Source organism: Megascapheus bottae, chromosome 9 (assembly GCF_031878675.1).
Source record: "Megascapheus bottae isolate mThoBot1 chromosome 9, mThoBot2.hap1, whole genome shotgun sequence".
NCBI lineage: Eukaryota > Metazoa > Chordata > Mammalia > Rodentia > Geomyidae > Megascapheus > Megascapheus bottae.
In genome coordinates, this window is record NC_143517.1 from 12,340,081 (window position 1) to 12,357,983 (window position 17,903).

General features: G+C 38.4%; 2 protein-coding genes across 10 annotated transcripts in view; one reads left to right on the plus strand and one right to left on the minus strand.

Moving 5' to 3' along the window:
• Positions 1 to 5,756, plus strand: part of Clvs1 (clavesin 1) — a 154,712-nt gene extending 148,956 nt beyond the window's left edge. Inside the window, exon 6 of the mRNA XM_090338871.1 lies at positions 3,618 to 5,756. Within this exon, the coding sequence (XP_090194997.1) occupies positions 3,618 to 3,705 (88 nt within the window). The 3' untranslated portion in view covers positions 3,706 to 5,756. The remainder of the gene's footprint in view (positions 1 to 3,617) is intronic.
• A 1,367-nt stretch (positions 5,757 to 7,123) lies between these two features.
• The window catches only part of Asph (aspartate beta-hydroxylase), a 192,244-nt gene continuing 181,464 nt past the window's right edge, over positions 7,124 to 17,903 (minus strand). For all 9 annotated transcript variants that reach the window (XM_090338865.1, XM_090338861.1, XM_090338864.1 and 6 more), the window contains one exon: positions 7,124 to 7,549. In XM_090338865.1, the coding sequence (XP_090194991.1) occupies positions 7,399 to 7,549 (151 nt within the window). In that variant the 3' untranslated portion in view covers positions 7,124 to 7,398. The remainder of the gene's footprint in view (positions 7,550 to 17,903) is intronic.

Sequence of the window (17,903 nt, forward strand, 5' to 3'; positions counted from 1 at the left end):
ACTGTACACACAGTCAGCCTTCTGTATCCTGGAGTTCTACATAGTGGATTTAACCAGGAAATGATGGAAAATATTTGTAGAAGAAAAAAAAAGCAAATAAAAACAACCCACATTGCCACTGCTAGCCATGAAATGGCTGTTTTCTTGTCACTGTTCCTAAATAATAGAAAGGAACATGGTATTTATTATAAGTTATCTACAGATGATTTAAAATATACAGGAGGATCTCTGCCTGTATGCTAACACAACACAGTTTTATAGGAGATTTGAGCATGAAGAGTTTCCATGATAGTTCTGAGCCAATTCCTACATATATCAATAATAGGGAGTAATCTGGTGTCCCCAGGAGGCAAAACCAGAAACAATGTATAGTGTTGAAGAGCTTTCTTGTGAGTTGGGATTTAGGGGAGTGGGAATCTGGATATGCTTAACAAATGAACGCATTGCCCCTCTCTCAAGATTTCTTATTGCGGATGATCTTGATGAGTTACTAAGATTCTTTGTAACTCCTTGGATATAGCTCAATGCTGTATGGCAAAATAAGGTCAATTCACATAACAGAAGACTAATATAGTGTATGTTTCTAAAAGTAGATAGGCATTGTTCCTTCCATTTCCCCAAGTATTCTAAGAGGAAAGCAGTTAGGCAGCTGTCCAAGGTGCTGGAGGAGGTTGCCAGTGTCTGTGGTTCTTATGTTTCCTAGGTTTTTGCTTGTTTGTTAATTTTAAAATATCTGGATCTAGGTTTTCTCCTCTCTGTATTTTTGCAATCCTGGAGTTTGAACTCAGGTCCTTGCTGTTGCTAAGCAGGCACTCTAGCATTTGGGCCATTCCATCAGCCCCTTTATGAATTGGTAATTTTCAAGATAGGGTCTTTCTTGATGCCAGTGTTGGCCTGGACTGTGATTCTATCTGCACTTCCTTTTGTTGCTGGGATGACAGGTACACATCACTCTTCCCAGGCACTGAGTGACATAAAGTCAACAAACTCGAAAAATAGCGCTAGACTCTGCTTCCCAAGCAGCTAGGATTACAGGCTTGAGCCTAGCTTCTGTTGCATACATAAATCAACATCTTTCCTTTCCCCACACACATCCCAGACACTTAAATAACATGAAGAGGGAAATGCACAGGAAACGTGTTCCATCCCAGCAGTAAATAAATCCATTTTGCTTTCCAAGCTGGGCCTTGGTTCTATTGTTTAGATGGAGTGGTATTTATAGTGGAAACCAACTGTTCTGCAGAAGTGGGGCTGATTTGCTTCTTCAGATCTTAATTTTGTGCTTTCCATGATACATACAGATCCCGAAAGAATATAAGAATCTTAGAGAGTTATTTTCACAGTGAAAATGCTCCATGGTCTTCAGGGCATTCAGGAGCTGTGTGGTAGTAATAAACCTGTTCTCTTCCATTCTGTATTTAGGCTGCCTTTCTCATGTTATTTGAATTTTAATCCTTCAGTTTTCTCATCTCCAGAGACTATAATAGCACTACCCCTTAGGGTTGTGTACATGACACAAGTTGATAAACGTGAAAAACCCCATAAAACAATGCCAGTTGATGCAAACCAAATACTAGTGCAATTTTATAATGTATTTTGGGTTCAGTATCAACTTTATGTTTAGTAGTTTGCTAAGACGTGATACAGAAAAACATTACACTGACAGTTATAGTGTATTGCAGCAAAAAAGATAGATTAAAAGATACAGATACAGATGAAGATATAGAGATGCATGGGTGGAATCCTGGAGAGACCACAGCCAAGTTCCAGCTGTGTTCTGTGTACAGTCATATGAATAGAGCTCAATTCTCTCAGCAATAACGATGGGAAAATGTATGAAATGTCCACCCAGGGAGCTTCCTTGTGCTTAGGTTTTTATTGGGTATTCAGTCCCAAGGGCAAGATGTGCCTGTACAACTGATCTCAGCTACTTCCTTTAACCTCTATCCTCACCCTTCTGACCAGGGGCTAAAGTGATAGGTGTGATCTGAAGCTAAGCATAGAAAAAAATCATTCACCATAAATCATATTGGTATCCTGGGTTATCTACCACTGCCCAAAGTCTAAATATACAAAGACATTCTTACTGGATAAGATTTTCCAAGCCAGGAATGTGGCCTAGTGGTAAAATGCTTACCAAGCATGCATGAAGCTCTGGATTTGATTCCTTGGTGCTAGAAATGGTGCCCTGGCTCAAGTGGTAGAGAACTAGCCTTGAGAAAACTCAAGGACAGTGTCCAAGCCCTGAGTTCAAGCCCCAGGACTGGCAAATTAACAAAAAAAAACTTTCCAAAGTACTCAGAGGAGCTAGTTTAAGCCCAGTCTGGAAGACTTGGAATGTGCAGGCTTTGTGCATATCTGCTGAGTTAACAATTTATGTAATATATATGATATATTATAAACATAGTATATATGTACAATGCACATATTAACATATATCATATATATTATATGCATATAATACACATTATATTTATATAGCTCATTTTAACAACCCAACTTATCAAATTTTATAATGTTTTCAATAGTTAACTTTTAGTAAATAATATTATTAGACTGTATAATACATATTTTCTTCAACTAACCTAATCTAGCAAATACTTCAAGTATTGATATAATCTACATTATAATTAATTTTAGGAAACAAACCATTATCATTTCAATATAAAGAAGATACCAGAAAATAAAAAGTAGTACTACTGTTGCAATAATGGTTGCCCATAAATTTTCATTTCTGGGTTTGAACTCAGAGTCTCACACTTGCCAGGTAGGCTCTCCACCACTTGAGCCACACATCACTCGCTTGATTTACATGTATTAAAAATCTTAGTTCTTGTCAAAAACTGTGGTATGTGGGTAGTACTTCTGTTTTACAAGCAAGAAAATGAAGGTCTAGAAAGTTTTAAGAATTCTATCTAGCATCCCAGCCAGTAAAGGGCATAGCCTACCTAATTTCACTATCTGATTTCAAAGCCTGCTTGTTACATCATGTAAAATAGTTTCTGAAGACCTTGAGAATTAAAGTTTAAAAAAATACACAGAAACCATATAAATACAAAAAAAAAACCCCACATGTCTGGGTGCCTTGGTAGCTCATACCTGTAATCCTAGCTACTTAGAGGGCTAGATCTGAGGATTGTGGTCTGTGCCAGGACAGAAAAGTCCTGACTCATCTCCAATTAAACACTCAAAAGCTGGAAGTAGTGCTGTGGCTCAAGTGGCAGAACGCTAGCCTTGAAAATAAACAGGCTCATGAACAGTGCCCAGGCCCTGAGTTCAAGTTCCAAAACAGACAAAAGAAAGGAAACCCTGTCTATACATACCAAGAGAGACCATATGTAGACACTAGGTGAGAGATGTGACTAGAATACAAGTCTCTTCCCATCAGAGGTAATTCTGCAAACATCCCCAAAGGCCAAGATGTCTCCCTTTACAAGAATATGGTGTTGAAAACACACCATAACCAGACACATCAGAAAACGGAAATACTAAGTTGTTACTTAGATTGTCTTGATTAAAAAGGGGAGTGGAGAATCAAAGTGCCTTGAAAACAGTTTAAAACTGTTAACTAGTTATTGTTTGCAATTGTATCCTTCTTTTCCTTTCCCTCTTAATAGATCTCAGTCTGTGGTGGAAGCTGGGACCCTGAAACATGAAGAAAAGGGAGAGAATGAGAATACTCAGCCTCTCCTGGCTCTGGACTGAGCCCGGAGTCACTGGATGCGCCTGCACACCAGCCTTCAGTGATTTCAGCCACCCAGGAAGCACATGCATAACTTGATCTCCAGAGACACATGCGTCCTGCTTGATACAAGGTCCTCCTCTCCTGCCCTCACAAGGACTGTCATTAGCCATCGGTTTGAGGGTGGACAAAAAGATTCGAGAGATGATTCTTTTTTTAAATGAGGGGATGGGAGGATGAAACAAGATATTTATGTAATAGAAACAAAAGATTCTCCCTACAAACATATTTGTAGTCTCAAATGAATTTAAAAAGTAAAAATGCTAAATTTGATGCTCATACTTCATAGGACTAGGCTTTTTTGGAGGAATCCTCTCCAGGGATCTTCTCCAGTTTTTACAAATTAAGATAAAGTGCATTTAGGTACATCAGTTAAACTGGGCAGACATGACTGTCTAGTTCAATAGAGTGTAGAGCTCTGAGACAACAGGATCTCCAGTAATTTCCATTCTTATTGAATTTTCTCTGACCTCATCACCAGCATTGAATTTTTCAGCTTGATATGTTCTCATAGGCCTGGCTCTTTATAACATTTTCTTATTATGATATCCTGCAAAAAAAAAAGATTTTGACATCACATCTTTTGTCAGACTACCATTTGACTTCCATGAGCTGTCTTTTAAGAAGGCAATTGCAATTTGAAATATGACTATTTCATCATAGCAGTGTGATTTCCCACAGGCATCCTGAGAACCCATTAGTCCAGCGTGTGTCTGCAGAGAGGAGGGTGTCTTGTTGAAAACACACGTCAGTGATTAATGAATCCATTCAAGCTGACTCACTTGGGTCACTACAGCAAAGACAAGTTCTACCAAGCTATTTAATCTCCTAGCTTCCCACAATGATCAAAGTCTGGAGAAAGGGCCCAGCCACTGCAGAGATAGACAGTCACCGTGGAGGCAGACCCTAAGGATAGGTAAAAAGGGAATCATCGAAATAAGACTAGGTATGCAGGATAAATGCCAAAGATCATTTTATTTCTTTACCTATTCTCCTTAGAAAATGACTTCTAACTAACCACTGAGAGGAAATCAGATATAAAATAGAGTTATATCACAGATATGATATATGTATTTGTGCAACATTTCCCAAGATGAATGGTTCCTTTTCAGATATCTCTTATTTTGCCCAGCCATCTGTATCTTGTGGACATTTATTAGGATGACCAATTGGTGCTCAAATGTCAGGGAAATATCTAGTTGTTAAGGGTCAGAAAAATAGGACTGCATTTTAAGTATTTGAGAAGATGAATTATTGGCTAAACAATTCAAAGGAAAGGCAAGTCGTTCAAATGGTTACTATTATTCCTAAAAGATGCTGTAAATCATAACTACTTACCACTCCTTTTCATATGAATCTACTAGTTTGTCTTTATTTTTCTTACTGGAAATAACAGATGTCACAATATATTCTACCCATGAAGAACTAAAATCAAAAGAATTGAAAGTATTTCTCCAACAACTGCATCACAGTATAAATAAAACCAATTAATTTTGTGAAGACCTATCAATTCATGAAACAATAATATCTTGAAATGATACTCCCCATACAGTGGCTGTAATAGTTTTCTTATGTGTGAAGACATAAATAAGAGAAATGTAGAACTAAAATGAATTCAAAAATCCATTTTATTGCTTGGGATTATAAAACATATGTGGGATCCAAGTATTCAAAATACCATTGGAGCCAATCCTTTGGAACTAATAATGTTTTTGACTTTTTAATTGGCAATATTTAGAATCCTACTGTAATGACAGGATTTTAAATATCATATTATACTTGTTAAGTCAAGAAGTAGTTTTTACTCTTAAACAATTTCATCATATGAATGTAAGAAGAAAATCCAACCATGAGAACTTAGTTAGGGTTTGAATGTTGTTATGTGTATGCAATATACATAGGAGAATAAAATTAAACAAGTGAGATGAATGTTGCTACAGGAACACTGGATTGTATTGATTGTCCTCTGTCAGTCATTTCCTCTGTTTAATAAATATCGAAGAACAAAAACAGACTTTTATTTTTCAAGAGTTTTCTTTTGGATTTTGGTAATGAATTTAGATTTATTCCTGTTTTAATGAGATTTTAAAACAATGGCAAAGTAGAAGGTACAAAATAAATATTGTAGGAACAGAACAAATGTTTTTTAAACTCTTGTACTAAAAGGTAATGTCCATAATAAGGTAAAAAAAAAAGAGTCAACTTCAATGTCAAAGAATGTCCTTCAATGAAATAAAGATGCTTTTTCCCTTAGACAGAAGAAAACACTAGTGTTTTTCCTACTTGTGCATGAAATTGGGTGACCTATATGCCATTTCTGCAGCATTTCAGTTGTTCGGTTTGGCTTGAAGTTCAGTGCATGGATATCTTTACAATCTTAAAGCTACCACTTCCAGTTAGATTTAATTTTAAAATACAAAAATCAAATGCATTGATACTTTGCTAAATGAATAAATGGGTCATCTTTAGAGTGAGTAGGCAAGACTGCCTTCCACTGCTGTTTCCATATCATAGGTAATATTTAAAAGCAAATACAGATATGAATTGCTATTTTAAAACAGTGATTACATGGCAGAAGTTCCTCAGGTCTGGGAGATGGAAGCGTCTCTTTAAAACCTTTCCAAAGAGGAAAGCAATGTTACTTTCTACTCCTGAGACAAAGGCCCTTGCACTCTCAGAAACCGTCTACTCTGCTCTTACTGAATTTACAAAAGTGGGATGTAAATGGTCTCAAGGAACAAAGGGCCATTTTCTTAAGACTCCCACGAATCTACCACAGGCAATAACACTGCAGGTTTCCAGGCCCTGTGTCACAGGCTCTGTCTAATCCCAGGAGACAATTTTTACTTCCACACATTCTATACTCCTTCCCTAAAATAATACTTGGCACTAAAAAAATTTTACACGTGACATTTTTATATCATTATACGAAATGGATTCATGTCTTTTTTACCATAAAAAATGTCTCCTTCAAATGAAAGAAGAGTTTGACGATATCGCCACTATACAGGGAGAGAAAAAAAACCACTGGACCTCAGAGTAGATAACTAATCTAGTGGACACAAGGGTAAAGGTTGGTACAGTTCACAGATACTGGCATCACTATATTTTCCTTTTCTGCATTAAGAAAATAAAATAGTCTATCTCATGAGTGTCTTTTTCCAAAAAGAATTTAGAGAGAAGCCAGAGTTTTCCAGGAAAGCTGTCATTAAAAAGCTAGCAGTAAAGTATTTACATAGCTTGTCCTTAAAGCCAACAGGAAAGTAATGGTTCATGACGACAAAATAATTCAGCTCTCTTAGAAAAATATAACTGCATAGAAAAATTACAAACTAAACTAATTCATTCACAGTTCCTATGTATGCATTGACTCTGATTCCATGTGAAAACAGGTATCCTTGGCTGGCAAGGCAGAAGCAATCAGGTGTTTGCCTTAAATACTGGCATCAGATCAGAGCTGTCACACAGTAGCATGACAGTATGAGAGATGCTCAGAGTGTGCTGTCTAAACAACATGCAGCAGAAACAATTTCAAGCTTCCTGAACGAAGACAAGGGAATTAAGAGCCATTAGTGTTTGAACTTCTATCTCCACATCCAAAGAGATCCAAAAGGGTAGCTTGTCTCTAGAGTATCTCAAGCAGGCCCAGATTTCTGCTAAATTGCAGGAAGGCTGCGTCTCTGCTGGGGTGTCAGCTCTGGGTGCCACACATCCACGATGAATATCAGTCTGAAAGACGAGGCATCCTGCCACACCTCGTGTTCAAAGGAGTCGTCAAAAATGAGCACTTTGCCTTCTTCCCATGTCCTAAAACAGAAAATGATGCATTTTGTCAGTACAGATTCTTTTACTGTGTTCCAGTACATGGGTTTGAATTCAGCGCCTGGACACTTTCATTTGCTTCAGTACACATCAAGGCTGTCTGCTACTTGAACCACAGCTCCACTTTCAGCTCGTGTGTGTGTGTGTGTGGGGGGGTGTATGATTGATTGTACATAAGAGTCTCATAGACTTTCCTGGCTTGAAGCCACAATCTTCAGATCTCAGGTTCCCAAATAACTATGATTATAGTTATATACCACTGGTGCCTGGCTTTAGTGCAGTTGTGAGGAGCTTAGATGTATTGAAACCAGTTCCTGTTCACATGAAAGAAGCCCCTGTTAGAAGTACATTTTTTAAATATATTTTTATTGTAATTAATAGAAGGGTTACATTATATTTGCCAGATAGAAGGTGCATTACTTCACATACATTGATACCCTTTCTCATGTTTTGGTTCCCATTTCCCTCCTCCCCTCCCCCCACTCATCTTGATTTTCCCCCTTCCCTATCCAATTTCAAATAACCAAATATGCATATATCCAATATATCAGATAACAAAGTGAAATACTGTAACAATATAAGATAACCAAGGGACAGTAAAAGAGATGAGACATAACATAGTACGTTAAGGACAACAATCACTCATTATATGACTTGTTTCTATATCCTAGAGGTCCTTTCGTTTAGCATCATACTGTATGGCCTTATGTATCTAGGTTGTGCTCTATTGCAAATCTCTGCTAGGAGAGCCCAAGGTTTCTACTGATTATGACAAATGAGGGAAACCATTGAGCCTAGGTTCCTTTGAGTCTGGCTTACTTCACTTAATATGATTTTTCTAAGTCTTTCCATTTCCTTACAAATGGGGCAACGTCGTTCTTTCTGACAGCAGCATAGAATTCCATTGTGTATAAATACCACACCTTGTTGATCCACTCATCAACTGAGGGACATCTGGGTTGGTTCCATATCTTTGCTATGGTAAATAGTGCTGCAATGAACATCATTGAGAAGCACATTTTTTTAGAACCAGAATTCTTCCATTCACGATTAGGAGGGCAGTCTAGGCTAAACAGTGTGACCTTGTTTAAAGATACATACATACAACCAAGCCCGGTGTCTCATGCCTGTAATCCTAGCTATTCATGAGGCTGAAATCTGAGGATCAAGGTTCAAAGCCAGCCCCGGCACAAAAAGATCTGAGACTCTTATCTCCAATTAACCTCTAGAAAACGGGAAGTGGGGCTTGGCTCAAGGTAGGGCGGTAGCCTTGAGCTGAAGAGCTCAGGGACAATGCCCAGGCCCAGGAGCTTAAGCCTGGTACTGCCATAGAGAAAGGGGTAAGGGGGTGGAAGGCAGTTATACAATTCCTTTTTGACCCTGCAAAAGTTGAGACAATGCTTGAGTAATGTACCTGCTACCTGATGAATGTAAATGTAATCCCTCTATACATAAAATTAAAAAGACATTAGTTTAGAAAGATACATTAATTATTAATTATTACTATTACTATTATTGTTATTATTAGTAGTATTATTATTTGGTGCTGGTCCTAGAGCTTCACTATAGAGATTGGGTGCTGTCACTGGGCTTATTTTTTGCTCAGGGATAGTGCTTTGCCATGTTAGGCACAATTCCACTTCTGGGTTTTTGGTGGCTAACTGGAGATAAGAGTCTCACAGACTTTCCTATGCAGGATAATTAGAGATAAGTGTCTTGAGGCCTGGAGTTTGGCCTAGAGGTAGAATGCTTGCCTAACATGCATGAAGACCCAGGCTTGATTCCTCAGTACCACATACATAGAAAAACCTGGAAGTGGTGCCGAGACTCAAGTGGTAGAGCTCTAGCCTTGAGAAAGCTCAAGGACAATGTTCAGGCCCTGAGTTCAAGCCCCAAGACTGGCAAAAAACAAAAGAAAGGAAAAAGAGTCTCACAGATTCTTTTGGCTAGGCTGGCTTCAAACCACAATCCTCAGATCTCAGCTTCCTGAATCACTAGAATTACAGGCATGAGCCACTGATGCTCAACTTTGAAGTTGTTTGTAATATGAAATTTTCACCAAGAAATTTTCCTAAGACTCAAAAATTATACTTAAGTAATTAGAAATTTATATCTTACAGTAGCAAACAGTGGTGCTATAGTATGGGAAAACTAGCTGGATTTGAAGTCACTGTATTATCATAAGGATGTTTCCATTGGGAAAATGACTGATAGCTTTTATATTCCTTAACTGGAGATTGGTCAATATAAGTTAAATAATGCTAAATTCTTGGGAATTCTCAACCTCAGCTACCAGATCATTCTCTGTGGTTCTGCACACTAAGATGTGAGCAGTACATATGTCTTCCCTACTAAGAAGTAGGAACAAGTTCCACACTAATGCTTTGCTAGTCATTGCCAAATGTCCCACGTAAAGGGGGGAGAAGAGGGGAGTTATTCTTCTCATTCCAGATGAGAATAGTTAATATACTGAAGGAACTCAATCTTAGTATTTCCAGGTTATTTCACAGCCAATAAAGTAACATTTGCAAGTCAATAAACAAACCTCTCTGCTACTCATTTGTCTATTCCCCCAGCTGTAACAGCCGCTCACATCTCTAGGTTAGTATCATGCACTCAATAAATGCATGTTGCATCTGAGAGTAGACAGGATCCATCCAAGAATGAGAAAGGCATGAAGAGAGACTCATGAGCAAATAACAGGGTATATATTCCAAACCAAAATTAAACAAAAGCTAAGAGTAAAGAAAAAAGTTAAGACAAGAAAACAAGTTAAGCATCATTTTTCCATTCATTAGAACACACTAAGAGTAAAACTCGAGGATCATTGGTTTATATATTTTCAGATAAAGTAAATCAAATATGGATTTATCATACAAATTAACTGGTCTTTAAAATGGGAGGTACTTCTGAAGGCTAAGTGGCTTTTGGTAAGGCCATAAAACCCTATAGGGAGCTAAGTAGGGGGCATATATCTCTAATCCCAGTGCTTAAGGAGATAGAAGCATGAGGATTGTAAATGTAAAGCCAATCTGGAGTACACTGAATCAGAGGCCAGCCTGGGATGCATAGAGAGACTGTCTCAAAACAGAAACAAAAACTCTATAGGGAAGCAAAAAACAAAAACAAAACAATCCTGCTGGATTTAAAAGACATGTCACCAGATTTAGTTTATACATTTCCAATTTCCATAGAAAGCAGTCACTTAACTAATGCAATTCTTTAATGAATATTTCTTTGGAATACTTAAAAAACGGTGTCTTTTAGTCAGCTGTCAAAAGAATAAAAGAGCAGGTACAATTAACATAAAGAGAGCAAAAGCAAGGACATAAAATCTCATCCAAGCCATGACCTGACCTGTGTGACTCCAGGATTAAACTAGACGTAGATCACCTGCCTGGGAAAGGGTGAGTGTTTCACACAACAAAAGGAGGCAGGGCATAAAGATGTCAAAGGACTGTAGATCACTTCTGAACGAAAACCAAAGGCTCACTGGAATGCAAAGACAGAGTTTTCAGTCCACCAAAAACTGGTTAAATTTCAATCACATTAGGGCACAGTGAAGCCAAAAGACAGCAGAACTCCTCAAGGTGGCCTTGGGAGGAACTATTCAGGAGTTGGGTCCAGGGCTGCTCAGAACAAATCCCATCTCTGGTTTGACTAACATGGTCTTAAGATAAAGTAGTCTTATACGATCCTTCTGTTTTATCAAATTATAATTACTAGCAATGATTAATATAATGGTGGCTGGGAATTCTTACTGGTTATCATTCTGTTATTGAATTTTAGAAGTAATATTAATTCAGTTAAGTAAGGACTCTAGATAATTAGAGTGCCTTATACTTCAAAACTATATAATAGTTTATATCCAAAGAAATCACATGGAGACATGTCCAGCTTTCTCAGTGATACACTGATTCTATGTAAGAAGGAAAGTCCTTAGATTTGTTCTGTCTGTGTCTGTCCTACTGTGTGTGCCATTCCTTTTCTAGCCCTGGCCCCACACAGCTTCTGGTGGCTAGTCCTCCCTCTTTCCCACTCATCTTGTGGGAACTCGCATCACACAGTGCTTGCTAACTCCCTGATCCAAAAGGACCAAAGGCTCCATCTCTGCAGAAGCTAGACAAGACAATAAGAGCTGAAAATATTTAAAGTGCATTTCCCACAGAACACTTGGTAGATAGTTCTGAGTGTGTTCCTGTGTATTGCTTCAACACTCAGAAATCACACAAACATGCACATTTATTTTTCCTGTTGTAAAGTAGAGGAAATTAGGCTTACTGAAATCATCTAAAATCACAAGTAGAAAGGAAGGAACGCTAGGATTTGAATCTAGTCATGTGAGTTCAGCATTGTTTATCTACTTTTACAAAGACACAAAATCTGAAATTAGAGCCGAGTGTGCGTGTGCACACATGGATGTATCCCCCTCCCCCACCTTTGCACAGAATCACTATTATACACAGTACCTGACTCTAAAGCTTAAGAGAGATCATGAGCTGAGTGTCGATAGCTCATGTATATACTTCTAGATAGAATTGCAAGAGGCTGAAATTTAAGCATTGAGGTTCGAAACCAGTCTGGGCAAGAAAGGGCATGAGACTCATATTCCAATTAACTACTACTATCACCACCACAAAAAACCAGAAGTGGAGCTGTGGCTCAGTGACACAGCACCAGCCTGGAGCAAAAATGGTAAAGGACAGCCCCCAGACCCAACTAAGTTCAAGCCTTAGAACCAGCACAACAGAAAGATGGAGGGGGAAGAGTGCTAAGAAGCTGTTGGGAGTTGGCCAAGGAATTCCATTTCATCATTTCATTTACAACTGCCATAGGAAAATGTATTCTAATTTCTCAACAATTAGCTCAATAAACAAATGTTCAAAATACAATACATTTTCAATGTCGTGTGGATGTGTAGATATACAAGAATGCCCTTTCTGTTTATCCCTACATGGGAATTGCTGGAAACATTTATCTTGGTGCTAAACTAAACAAGGCTTAACAGTACACAGTTTATTGCTGTGTTTAACTGACTGGGCTGCTTAAAGGCAGGGAGAAACAGGACTAAATGTTACTATTCAACAACAAATCAGCCTTCAAGAAAACATCCCATTAGTTTAAAAAAATTGCCCCTTTGTTTTATAGTCCCAGATGTACAGGCTACAGTACTGACCTGTGAATAAAGGTTACTTTTCAGCACAGAGGGGTTAATGTTGTGGAACAAGATTTATGAGATTGGCAAAGTAGAAAAAAAGGAAGGAAAGATAGAAGAATGAAAGAAAAGAAAGGAGGAAAGAAAAAAAAGAAGAAAAATAGAGGGTGGAATGGGAGAGGTTTATGTAAAAATATTGGTTTTAAATGATTTGGAAATTCAGATTCCATAATGTGACCTGAAAACTTTTAATCCTCTCAGATTCCTTATGTAAACCAAACAGAAATAAATTTATGGCGGATTAAAAATTCAATTTTATTAATTTTTTAAAATATTATTTATATACAATCTTACTAATTGGAACCTTGAGAGATGAACAAATAATGTTATAAAATGTGTGAAAAATGTAGGACAAGACCATTATTTCTAAAGCAATATAATGATTACTTGAAGGACTGATTGCCAGTTCATTTCTTCAATTAGTTACCCGGTGACGCTATTGTCAATATGTACTTTCCTGGCTGTTAGTCTTGTCCAACACTTTAGGCTGGCAATTTGCAGGCTGCAGCAGTGTTGTTTCTAGAACAGCCATGGGGTTGTAGGTCATTCTCTTAACATAGTCTCAGTATATTTTGGAAAGGCCTCAGGAGGCTTGGAGGGATGTGCTAGAACCCCCAAAGCTGGCACAATTGAGCCATAGGATAACAATTTGCACTTGCTTGGGTCATACTTATCCACTGGCTTAACATAACTGAACAATGGACCAAAGCTGCTGACCAAATGATTTAAGGGCCCTAAAGCCAAGCCTGTTTGGATTGAAAAACAAAAGGCTTAAAAATGGAGTTTCTTCAGCTGATTGTCCACTTTCTGTCCAACTATCCAGAAATGAAAACCAGTATTCAGAATGGTCCATTATCCTATTTTGCAAACTCTCTCTCTTTCTCTCTCTCCCTCTCTCTCTCTCTGTCTCTGTCTCTGTCTCTGTCTCTGTCTCTCTCTCTCTCTCCACACACACACACACACACACACACACACACACACACACACACACACATTACTCATTCCCCTAGAAAATACTTTATATCACACACACACACATTACTCATTCCCCTAGAAAATACTTTTTATAAAGGTTATTGGCTATGTCCAGAAAGAGAGATTTTGTAAGCAAGAATGCCAGGGATAGAATCTGATTTCACTATGAGAATGTGTTGAATGTTCATCTTTCTCTCAAAAAACAGCTACTCAGAACTTATTTTTGAAACAGGACTTTTGTAGATATAATCAAGTTTATGATTCTTTACATAAAATCATTCTGGATTAAATATAAAAATCTATAAAAAGTAGTGGAGAAGACACAGGGAGAGGAGATCAAGGCTAAGGCAGAGATTTGCAGTGATGATTCTACAAACTAATGAACACCAAGAATTCCAGTCTGCAACCAGAAGTTAGAGGAAGAAACAGAACCTGCAGGAGAACCAACTCTGCTAGCACTTTGGTTCTAAGCTAGAATTAACTGGTTTCTAGAATCAATTTCTATTGGTTTAGTTTATCCAGTTAAAGTAGTTTGTTATGACAGCTCTAAGAATTAATCTTGAGAAAAGTGATACTTACCTTCATATCTCAATCTCCTCAGTTACAAAGCAGGGATTTTTAATAATCTTAATTATATTGGAATGTTATAAGGAATAATGCATGCAGAGTGCCTAGAACTGGGCTTGGTGAGGTTGTATTATTTGGTAGAATATAATTACTATGATTGTATGGACAAGAATACCCATGTATAAGTGTTAAAAAGCATCTGAATGATATCTCTGGATGCTAGCATAAAAATAATCCTTTCTAAAATAGTGTTTCTCTGTGTGTTACAAATTATGCACAAGAGGTATGTATCAGTTTTATAATTAGAAGGCATTTGTTAAATCGAAATGATCACATCATTTTCAGCGTAAAGCTGCATGTCTGTAAGCTAATAGCTGTACTAGGGTTTTGAATGATGGAATCGTTAAACAACATGCACTCTGGCATGAATCTCATGGCTGTAAAAGAAATAGAAATCTGATGATTAACATCTGAGAACCACAGTGCACAAATTGTTACAGGTAACCTATTTGAAGAGTGAGATGCTCTGAAAAATTGCCAATGCTGTCTAGGGCAAAGAAGTCTGATTTCTTTTTACACTGATAGATTTCTGCAATCATGGTGGAGAAATTTCAAATCTCATTGGAAATCATTTTTCTGTTGTCAGAATTTGTAAACTATCTACTGTTCAGATATCCAGGTATTTTCACTACAAACATTACCCAGCGCTTAACTGAACAGATCCAATTTTCTTTGGGAAAGCTTCTTTTGTGAAAGGACACTGTAATCCCCATTCAACCACCATTCCTGTTAAGGACTGTTAAGAATGACCACGGAACACAGCCTTCAGCAAGTATGACAGGAGGAATGTAGAGAAGGACTGCTGAGCAGGAGCCACAGTGAGGCACAAAGGAGGTGGTACTCACCACCTGTCAGCCATGAGAGGATTCAGTGCTTCATCCTCTACGTAACTGCCTCCCTAGTCCCATAATTGGCAGGTGGATGACAAGTACTTTTTAATGATGACCACGAAGTTGTGAAATATACCATCTGCCAATTACTGTTATCATCAGCTCCTACTGTCACAGGAAGATCGGTTGAATTTTAGCTGAGCAAAAAGCTGAAGGGCTGCCAAGTTAATGTCTTATTCCAGATCCTCTTCAGGGTGACCTGTGGAGCCTCTCATAGGTGAGGGCTATTCATCTACAAGTGTTTAAAGTGCAGACGAGGGTCCTGGTAGTGGTTTGAATCTTGCAGCATAGTTATGAGGGTTTGCTGGGAGCTTCGAGTGGAGAGAGTACCAACAGAGGCACATGTAGGGCTGGTTTCCTGATGCTTCGGCACTCTCTGGGTTGCCTCTGAGCTCCTGGCACTGTCTGCCTGTTCCTCTACTTGACTGCCACAGCCATTCTCCAATTGGCTTTCTCTCTACCTCAGGTTACTGATGAGGATCAGTTTCACACATTCTCTGATCTTCCCTATGCTTCACAAATTGTATTATTTTTATTTTTTGTGCCAGAATGGGAGCTAGAACTCAGGGCCTATAGACTGTCCCTGAGCTTTCTTTCTTTCTTTTTTATTTTTCCTCAAAGTTGCTGTTCTACCAACTGAGTCACAGCTTTACTGTTGGTGTTTGGATAGTTATTCAGAGATAAGAGTCTCACAGACTTTTCTACCCAGGAGGGCTTCAAACTGTGATTGTCAGATCTCAGCTCATGGACTTTCTTAGGCAGTATGGCTTTGAGGCAAAATCCTCAGATCTCAGCTTCGTAGGTAGTTACAGATTACAGGTGTGAACCAGTGGTGTTATGTAATTAATGAAATTTTTATCTAGTGCTTTTGCTCTGAATATCTATAAGCAGAAAAGACAAGAGGCAAGGAGGAGGGAAGGAAGGAGTGGAAGAGGGAGGGAAGGGAAGGAAGGGAAAACCAGAGGGGGAAAAACAGGCTGCAAAAGAAGGGAGAGAAATAGGGAAAGAGACTGAATACACACAAGTGCAAGCAAACAGAGAAGTGCTAACACCATCAGTAGACGTGAGAAATGAAACCTGGTGTTCTCTATTCACGGCGTTATGATCTTATTTGCACTTCAAGTATTTGGTTTATTTGTTTCTGTCTCTGACAGCATCCCTTCTGCCCACTTTGGCAAAGAGACCTGTGGACCCAAGCTGAATTCCCAGGGGCCTGACAAAATATTTCAGGCTTCTTTTCACTTCTATCATCATGCAGCTGTCTGATAAGCTTTCTCTAAAAGTTCCTGCTGAGTTCCTGACTCTCACATCTCTCTCTTTACACTTGACTTGTCCTCTGAGTGACAGACCTTTTCCAGCCAACACCTTGATATTTCTCCTACTGCGTTCCAATAGTAACTTAAACTATAGCAAAGACTGTACTCATTTCCATTTCCCTGAACTTGCTTTACGCCTGGCAAAGTCCCAATACTTGCCAAGATATCACCATCTTCCTTCCATCAAAAGCTGTAAATGCAGAGATATCTCTCACTGCCCACTCTCTTGTACCGTACACTCAGGATTCACGTCAGTCAACCCCACATCATGTCTCCTGCATTTGCTCTTCAATTTCCATTTCTCCAGCACTGCAATTCCAGCTCTCCTTGTCTCCTGATCGTAGTACTATGACAGCCTATTGGATTCTATTTCCATTTTCCCTATTGGAGTCACACTGGGCTTCCAAAATAAATCGGTAACAGAGGTCTGATCCCACTGGTTTGGTATTCACAAGCTCCTATGAAAAGTTAGTTTCTGGAACATTTTTCTAGCCTTACTACTGTGTGCCTCCAATATGGCCCATGTTTTGGCTTCCTCTTTTACTGGTGCTATTCCAGGAGCATCTTCTCTTTTATCTCTCAACGTCAAAATCCATCTTGTCTCAAAAACAAAAAGGAAAGCACTGTTGTTGGATGCTGGTAGGTCATGCCTGTAATCCTGTCTACTGCAGAAACTGAGTTACATGGTTCGAAGTGAACTTGATCAGGCAAGTCCATGAGGTTCTGAGTTCAGGGCAGGGGTTTAGCCAACAGTTAATTGAACAACTCTTAAATTGTCATTCTCCTGTTTAATTTATACTAGAAATGAGAAATGTCTAAGAAGATAACAGATCATGTTTCTGATCTGTAGAGATTTACAGCTTGTTGGTAGAGCCCAAGCTAATATATATCAACTAATAATATAGAATCAGCAAAAGTTAATATATATTAATTAATAATAAAGAACCAGCACTAGTATACATTCATGCTCCAATCCATCCAGATTCTTTTAAGAAGTCAGAAGACAAGCTCTATTTTTATGAAGTGAAACTGAGCTTTCGTGATTATTATGTGTTGGATTGGCTAGCATTTCAGAGATAGAGGTCTGAGGCCCAAAAGGACAGCAGCCCAAGTAAGTGTGCTTTGTTCACAAGATTGTAAGAAAGAGTCCTACCATTAGGAAAGAAAATGAACTATGAGAGGGTGGTGTGACATTTCACCATATCCCTGCTGATTCCACAAGGCCATAGTCCACTTAATCCATGCAACAACCCTGTAAAGGAGGTATTACCACTGCCAATTTATGAGCAAGGGGAGCTCTGATTGGAGAGGATTAA